The 8,312-nt window shown below is 38.5% G+C and overlaps 1 protein-coding gene across 1 annotated transcript; it reads left to right on the top strand.

Annotated features, from left to right (window-relative positions):
- Positions 1–3,341: 3,341 nt before the first annotated feature.
- Positions 3,342–4,924, top strand: LOC114818571 (BDNF/NT-3 growth factors receptor-like; the record flags this gene model as incomplete). The annotated part of the gene is made up of 2 exons (XM_029084947.1): positions 3,342–3,500; positions 4,330–4,924. Coding segments are annotated over 2 exons (345 nt in total), but the record flags the coding sequence as incomplete, so codon positions are not given.
- Between the last annotated feature and the right edge of the window lie 3,388 nt (positions 4,925–8,312).

Below are 8,312 nucleotides of genomic sequence, written 5' to 3' on the forward strand. Positions count from 1 at the left end.
ATGGTCCTACTGTGGTTAAACCACCACATGTGCCTTTAACACATATCCATTTTAAAATTATGTGTATCAAGCAGCACTGCAATTACAGTGTGCATAACAGGGACTTTATCCTGCCAAGTGCTGCTGATGTCTGGGAACTGTGTAATACTTGTGTTTCTTGTGGTCAGTGTAGTCATGTTTTCCTTCATTGGTCCTTCTTGAAAAACACTTCTTAGCCTTGCTGAGAGTTTGGCAACAGCAGCAAAAGGGCACTCCACCTCTTTTCACTGCTATTATGGCACAACTGTGAGTGATTGAACTCAGCAGTGCAATTAAGATGGAAAGAAGCTCACAACTGACTGGCAATTTGTTTCGGGCATCCTGCAGTGGTGTCAAATCCCAGGCTTCAGTTCTAGAAAGCTCTGAAGCATGTGCTTCATTTTAAGCACATGCCTAACACAGCCTTTATTGCTTTTCTGAGCTGAGTGTTGACTCAGTAACCACTGATCATTAACAAAGAAGGAAATGTTCATTTCGAAAAAGTGCCTTTCGCCAGGCCCTGACCCGTGATCTTGATGTGGCTGAACTGACATCCAAGTTGAAAATAAAGGTGCTCTTGGAGCACAGCCAAGAGCACAGCTCTGGAGCACAGATGCTCAGCCTGCCACAGGTGATGCTCAGTGTTGCACAGATATCTTGTCTTCATTGCAGTGTCATCTGGCAAGAAGAGCACCCCCTATAATACTTTTATTCATACTTTGCAAGGCATTAAATGTTATCTTCACAAAGATGCTTAGATGTTTGCCTAAAATGGTTGATATTGGTAATGACAGAGATGGAGATACCTCAGGGGTACCTCATCTCTCTTCAGGGACAGAAATGGACACAGCTCCTGGCAAGATGATGTGGGAAGAACACCAAAGAGCTCTGTGGCTCGTGCTTATCTATAAATTAAATTCTTGGTGTCCAGACTGATGAGTCAGTCTTGCTATGACTGCAAAGAGAGACAGCTAGGTCTGTGATGTTACAGATCAGTTCGTCGTGGAGCCCTCATTTGGTGGCAATTCATCATTATTCTAGATGTATGTCATTCATTTCACTGAATGGCATTGGAAACTCAGCATATAGTCCTACCATGAATACACCGTGCTTCTGTAGCAAGGAACCATGGGAAAAGAAGATGTGGAGACTTTTTAAAATTCCTTTTTCAAAATCTTTTTATGTAAGATGTGACAAATAAAAAGAGAGACATTTTATTGGTTATATCTTTCATTAATTTTTAAGCAATTAGTCTAATTGCTGAAAAGAACCAGCAGCAGAGGCTATTACAATGAGCAGATCTAAGAACCATTTTAGTATTTGATGAGACAAAAAGCCTCTCATCACTAACCCATGTTTTAATGGTACTTGCCTTTTGTCCAGGTCTGTATGGCTGCACGTTTCTAAGGGATTAACTTTTCTCAAGATGGGGGTAAAAGTGTTTTGTTGCCATGTCAGTTTAGGTTATGGTAAGGTGGGAAACTGAGGCTCTGTTTGCATCTCAGCGTGTTTGTTGTGTTACTTCAAACTCTCCATATCAAGTGACTTCTCGGTCAAAAATGTTTAAAAATGCTGATTCACAGAGCCTTGCAGCCAGTTGGTAAACTAACACAGAGACGAATGGGCCAAACTGAGAAAAGCACTTGAAAATGTGTATGCATTCTTTGTCAGTGGAGTGGTCACGTGTATGTTTTCTAAGTTAGGCAGAAAGCTGCAGGAATTGGGTCCCCGTTTGAATAGCTCTCAAACCTGTGCACAGCAACCTGCATTGAGTCAGGACCAAATCCACAATGTAGCCAAGAAGTGAAGTCGGGAGCCCTGCTTTTCATGCAACATCCCAACAAAAAATACACCTCCATCACTTGCATGACATCTCATGTAGGGGGAGGAGAAGAAGAACCCACTAACAGATTGAGTATATGAAAATTTTAGCATGACTTTCTGTTTTTATGGATTCAGTAGCGAGCATTGACTTGTGGCAATGCCTGGAACATTGAGCTGTCACAGCTGTAGCTGTGTTTTTGGTATGCTGCACTAATGCTGAATTACTGACAAGTAGCTGGAAATGGATATTCTGTGTGATTTAGAAACAATGTGAACCCTGACTGAACTTCTATTGGGTTTTCCTTCCATTTGCTGTTTCAGCATGAGAACAAGGAGGGCATTATAACAACAGACGCGAAGTCCCACAAGGAGAAATTATATTTTGAATTGACAGAATCTGTCGGTGCAAATGTGGTTTCATAATTAAATACATTTTCAGACAGAAAAATGAGAATCAATCAAAAGTTAGATGCCCTTGAAAAAGCTTTCCTTTTTTTTTTTTTTTTTTTTTAACTTCCTTGGAAATATTCACAGCTGTCTTGATGCAAAAGTAATCAGAGTATCTATATATCTATATCACAGTATCTTAACAGTTACACTATTTTAAAAGTACTTGAGTGGATTTATCTGTGTGATCCAATCAGAATGGGACATATCTGGAACAATATGCTGTTTAGAAGCTGGAAATAGGAGAATTTTTTAAAAATTGAATGAAAGTTAGGAAACCTAATTTTGAGGAAGTATAATGTTCTGGGGAAAATGAAAAATGTTCTAAGAGAGTTTCTGAAAGATTCAGTGAAAGATCCTACTCAACACGAGTTGGTTTGGGATAGGAGTCCATATCTTACAACTTGTTTATTACCAAAGGAATATATCCAAAGGACTGAATTATTTTTTTTTTTAAGCTGTGTAGAACTGGGTAGTTAAAGTAGAACAAAATAATTTGATGTATTAACTTTGGAAATTATCAACAGAAGATAGCGTTGCTTTAATTAACTCAAAATTAGGATATTAAACCATACAGATCCTGATCCTCCCATGTTATGTAGTCAGACCACTGTGTCTGCGTGGATTTTAGTTGATATTGATGAGTTTCTGGGAGAATCATCAGTGCAGATTTAATTTCATGGATTTTTTTTAGTTTCCTGAGTGTTAAAATGGAGAGTAAAACTGGCATAATTTAAACTGAGTTTGTAGGCTAAATGAATTAATAATTTTATAGAGCTTGGATAGGATGTGCCAAGTAGATGTTAAAGATTAGTTTGCCCTTTGGGAACAATGTCTTTGGAGATCCTGCTGAGAAACCTGTCATGGTAGTGATTATTGTTGAGGGGAGAGGAGTTTGGACCATGAATTCTTAGTTCTTAAAAGCACTTTGAAGTGAATGGTATCAGATGGGAAACAAATAAACCATGGATTCTCCTTACTTAATGTCTTGATACTCTTCCTTGTGCAGGTTTGAAGGAATTATTTCTGACTCTTTAATTTGTTTTTCTCAGGTTGGGGGTCACACCATGCTGCCCATTCGTTGGATGCCTCCAGAGAGTATCATGTACAGGAAGTTCACCACAGAAAGCGATGTCTGGAGCCTGGGGGTTGTATTATGGGAAATCTTTACCTATGGCAAACAGCCATGGTATCAGCTCTCAAACAACGAGGTATGTGTTATACATTCTCAAACTGCATTGCAAGGCTGGCATGTTAACTGTTGGTGTAGCTTCTCTGAAGAAGGGACAGCAGCGAATTTATTTAGTAAAGGCAAATCCCCTGATATCGGGTATTTACGGTATTGTCATGAACTTTGTGGTTGAATTTCTTAGTTTTCATCCTTTTCTCCCCAGGGTGGAAGTTGCCCAAGGAGAACTATACCAGTTGGAATTTAGGTTTTTCCTTTGTATTGGGTGGAGTCTGCTCTGGGTATTGACTATGAGGCAATGAAAAGGAGCTTGGCTATCTCCTGAATAGGCTTTGAGTAAATTCAATTCCATATCATACATGTCATTGTTGCAGAGTGTCCAAAACCATTCTTGAATAGATTGAAGTAATCTGTGGATCTCTTGATTTCCAGAGATACCCCTTTCCAGAGCTGAGCCACAGTGATACTCATAAGTTAAGGAGGGAGTGAAGGAGAGGCACTGATGCTCTGTGTGAGCAGAGTTGAAAACTTAGCCTCCTTCTCTAATTAGGTGGAGTTAATAGGTGGGTATAGAGAGGAGGTATGGGATTACTTTCTGGCTATCATTCCCTCATGAGTGGAAAGTGCAACATGGGTGAATTTAACATCAGTGAAGTTATTGCTCCTTGACAACTTACATTACAGTGATCTTTCCAGATCAATCCCACTGCTGATGTGTTTAGCTAGAAACACAGTCCTTGGCAGAACTGACTGGGTGGGGCTGTTGTGGTGGTCAGCAGTTACCTCTTCCATGGATGACCCTCACGTGGTTGGCACAGCTGTGCTGATCCTTTCCTTGTGATTTTTCATAGGTGATTGAGTGCATCACTCAGGGCCGAGTCCTGCAGCGACCTCGCACATGCCCCAAGGAAGTGTATGACCTGATGCTGGGCTGTTGGCAACGGGAGCCTCACATGAGGCTCAACATCAAAGAAATCCATTCCCTCCTCCAGAACTTGGCCAAGGCATCTCCAGTCTACTTGGATATTTTAGGCTAAAGTCTCCTAGCTTTTCTTCATATCAGCTGTGGGAATGAATGTGTTCAACTGCCACTGAACTCCATTAAAATGTGTTCTTAACTTTGACAGTATAATGACAAAGTTGCGGAGAAGCTTTCCAAGGGCAAGCAATGTGCACTTCTCCATCTGTAGACACAGTATTGACTTTTTAGACAATACTGAGACATATCTCTCTCTCTCTCCCTCCCTCCCTCTCCCTCTCTTTCAGTTTCTATCATTTTTTTCCTTCTCTCCTGTCTTTCTAATCAATTTGGCTTCTGCATTATTGTAACTCTGCATAGACAAAGGCCTTAAAAACCTGATCTGTTATATCAGCAGACTCTTCAGTTTGCCCACCACAACTAACAATGCCTTGTTGTATTCATGCCTTTGATGTGGATGAAAAAAAGGGAAAAATATATTTGACTCGAACTTTGTGATTTCTGCTGTACAGCTACGGGGAGTTTCTATGGATTCACCTCAATTTTTTTGCTTCGGCATGTGGGTGGAAAAAGAAGACTGGTGTTCTCTACATGAAGCATATTCCTTGGGGAGATAAAGACAGATGGAAAGAAGACAGTCTTGTGTGATACACTATCTGGAGTAACTAGGGGATCAGATGGCATCCAATCCCACAAAAAACTCACTGAAATTATTTGATGGAAGGCAAAGGGGGTTTAGCACTTTCCCTGAAGAGGACTAAAGGGATTGTTCATTGCCAGATACAAGTAAAAGGGAAAAATATGCTGTCTGCACTGCACACAATTACATTACAACGTGATAAACTAAACACATGCTCTTATTTTGTCTTCTGGTAGGATGTTGTCATGGCACTAGTATAAAAATGTTCTCAGCTAGTCTTTTTTAATAAAGGTTGAAGGTAGGCTTATTAATGTACAGTATTAATTTCAGGATCACATGTTGAAACTAAGGATTTTGATAAGATAGGACAAGCTATAGATGCTGGGGCAGGTGTATCTTATACTGTGCTTGTCCAGCAGTGTATTTCTTCCTTCCACAATCCTTTTTTTTTTTTTAAAAAAAAAAAGTGCAAGCAAAAATGTGCATGGTCTTTGTCGATTAATGCCCTTTGTGCAGAAACTATCACTCATCTTGTAGTACACACTAGTAGGCATAGTGAACTCATAACGATATAACTTATATTTCATTAGAAGGGGCTAATGGAGGACATTAGCCATGTTAAAATGCCTTTACAATGTTACAGATACAATAGGCTGATATAACATGAATAATCTAAAGCACGGAGATCATTGGTTATTTTTGAGCCATGGCAGGGGATAGAGATCTCTAGAGAAAACAAATTACTTTAAGGTTATGGCTTACTGTTCCGAGTGCAAAGACCCTTAGCTCAGCACCATGTTTGTGTTGGTACTAGTGCTGTCATTGCCAACATCTATTCTTTCTTAAATAATTTATTTATGGCTGGATTGGCATTGTGTGTGTACAACATTTGCATGGCCACTGTGTTGATGGCTGCTGCATGGGCATACCTGTTATTTTTCAAACCAGAAGTTGACGATTTCAAATTTAGAGTTAGGATTATTTTTAATATGAATTCTTACAAATGAAAACCTACCTATTCCTCAAGACTTTTGCCTCCCTCTGTGAGGGGGCGTTACTGCAAAAAAGTGATCTTTCTTTCTGTTTTCTCTTTTTGTTATTTCTTATTGATATGAGCCAGATCGAAATGATCCTGCATCTCTGTGTTGGGGATATTTTTATTTAATAAATTAAGCATTTTATTTTTGTAAAGTGTTCCCATAGCACATTTAATATATAATTTGCTCGCATATATTATTTATTGAGGCACTTTAGGTTTTTCCTTCAGAAGCTTTTAGAGCTAGCTCATAAAGATTATGAACTTTTTCAAAAGAAAACAGTTCACTGGACACTGATGAAGTTTTACCCTTCTCAATGTCATTGAAAAGGCAGCATTAAAAATAAACATGACAGTGTAACTATAAAGCCATACTCAGTATTTCTTTAATAAACTAGATGTTATTTCTTAACTGCTACTGAACTGGAAACACAGAAAAAGCCAGAGGAAGATTCCTACAAAATGGGCCTTAAGATTTTATCTATACTGTCTTGGAAGTTCGTATAGAAAGCTAGATAAAGACTGAGCATCCAGTGAAACCCATTCTCTTGAGAATCTGAATGTGCTGTTTTAAAGGAATTTTAAAGTGATTTTCAGAATAACAGTGGTGGAAAAGAAAGGTGTCAGAGTCTGCTCTTACTCTGCAGTGGGAGGAGGCTGCAGGTGGTGGATGGGGTGCTAAGTTTCTACCTGCTGTATCCTGTCTTAGTTTCTTATGAGCTGAAGAAAAAAGCATCTGAGATGCTTCTTCTATTGGAAAGCAGGCTCCAGCCTGAAAGCAAACAGGTGGGTTTTGCAAGCATTGCAAGAATGTATACCAAAAATAACCACAAAACCCTGAAAATGTGCTTAGTGGCATCTTCTTTTTGATTTACTAGTGAGACTATTAGAGTCATTTCAGAGAATAGTGTTACAATGCATTGTGCAATAACGTAGCTCTATGTTAAACTTCTAAAGGACCAAATGTTCTACAGAGCCACCAGTGTGGATAACCTTGACCTATGTCATTAAGTTCTTGATAGTGCATAAAATGTATAATCACAGTAGACAAGCTATAAACTGTAGCTATACATAGTTTGCGTTTGTTCATGAGAAGGTGGGTAAGTGTAACAGAATGAGCAGAGAAGAGGAAGAAATTTGTTCAGATCACAATGAAAGGTGAGTATATGTACATATTCATCATGCTTGCACTGTCAGCTAAATCGTGTACACTGAGTAAATATGACAATCAGGCTCATTTAAAAAGTCTTTCTGGACTGTGCTATGAACTAATCATATATATTATAGATGTGTGTTTGCATATGGCATATATATATACACACACATAGCATATATATTTATGCCTATGTCTGTTGTATTTTATTTATCTATGTGCAGACATGCATGCACATTATGTATGGGCTGTGTGTATATGTATAAATTTACATACACCTACGTTATTACAAATGATGATTAGAGTGCTATTAATAAATTGATAAAGTCTGCTGAGTAACCAAAACAATTTTTTTCTTTTGATATTTCTTTTTCTATGTTTCTAAGACTCAAATTTTTAGCTGGTGTGCAGCAGAGGCAGTGCTAGAATGCCAGAGATATAACAAGCACTTTTCTTCCCCAGATGATTGCATAAAATCATTTCTTCCATTCCCGTCTCACTTGTTGATTTCTCACAATGAAATGAACAGACAAGCTTCCAAGCTCACAAAACAGAGGTTTTTTACTGTCATTTCTGGGTTTGTGCTATTGTTGTTTTATTGTCCTAGTGTAACAGTGCAGCTCTATTAGCATTTTATACTCATTTGCAGTAAAAAAATAATTCCAAGAATAAGCTGGACTGTTCAGACTGCAACACAACTTGTAGGACAATGAGCACGCCAAAATTCATCAGTAATAATAGCAGCGTTTCGCCACACTCTGTCCTTCACTCTCAATAGATCTGCAGAACTCAGAACTGGCAATGGAGAACAGATACTTGTAAAGCAACAGCACCCCATGATGCGTGATGGAGTGTACCCATTTTAAAAGGACTTCATTCATTTTGATTTGTAAAACAGTATATCTGTATATTGTAACTGCCTATTTTTCCTCTTTTTATTTCTTTTTGTTTTTTCTTGATATTTATTGCTTTTCCCCTTGTTTCCTTTTCTCCTTTCCTTCTTCTTTTCTCTTCCTTTCTCTCTTT

This window comes from Antrostomus carolinensis, unplaced genomic scaffold, assembly GCF_000700745.2.
Source record: "Antrostomus carolinensis isolate BGI_N321 unplaced genomic scaffold, ASM70074v2 scaffold54455, whole genome shotgun sequence".
Lineage (NCBI taxonomy): Eukaryota > Metazoa > Chordata > Aves > Caprimulgiformes > Caprimulgidae > Antrostomus > Antrostomus carolinensis.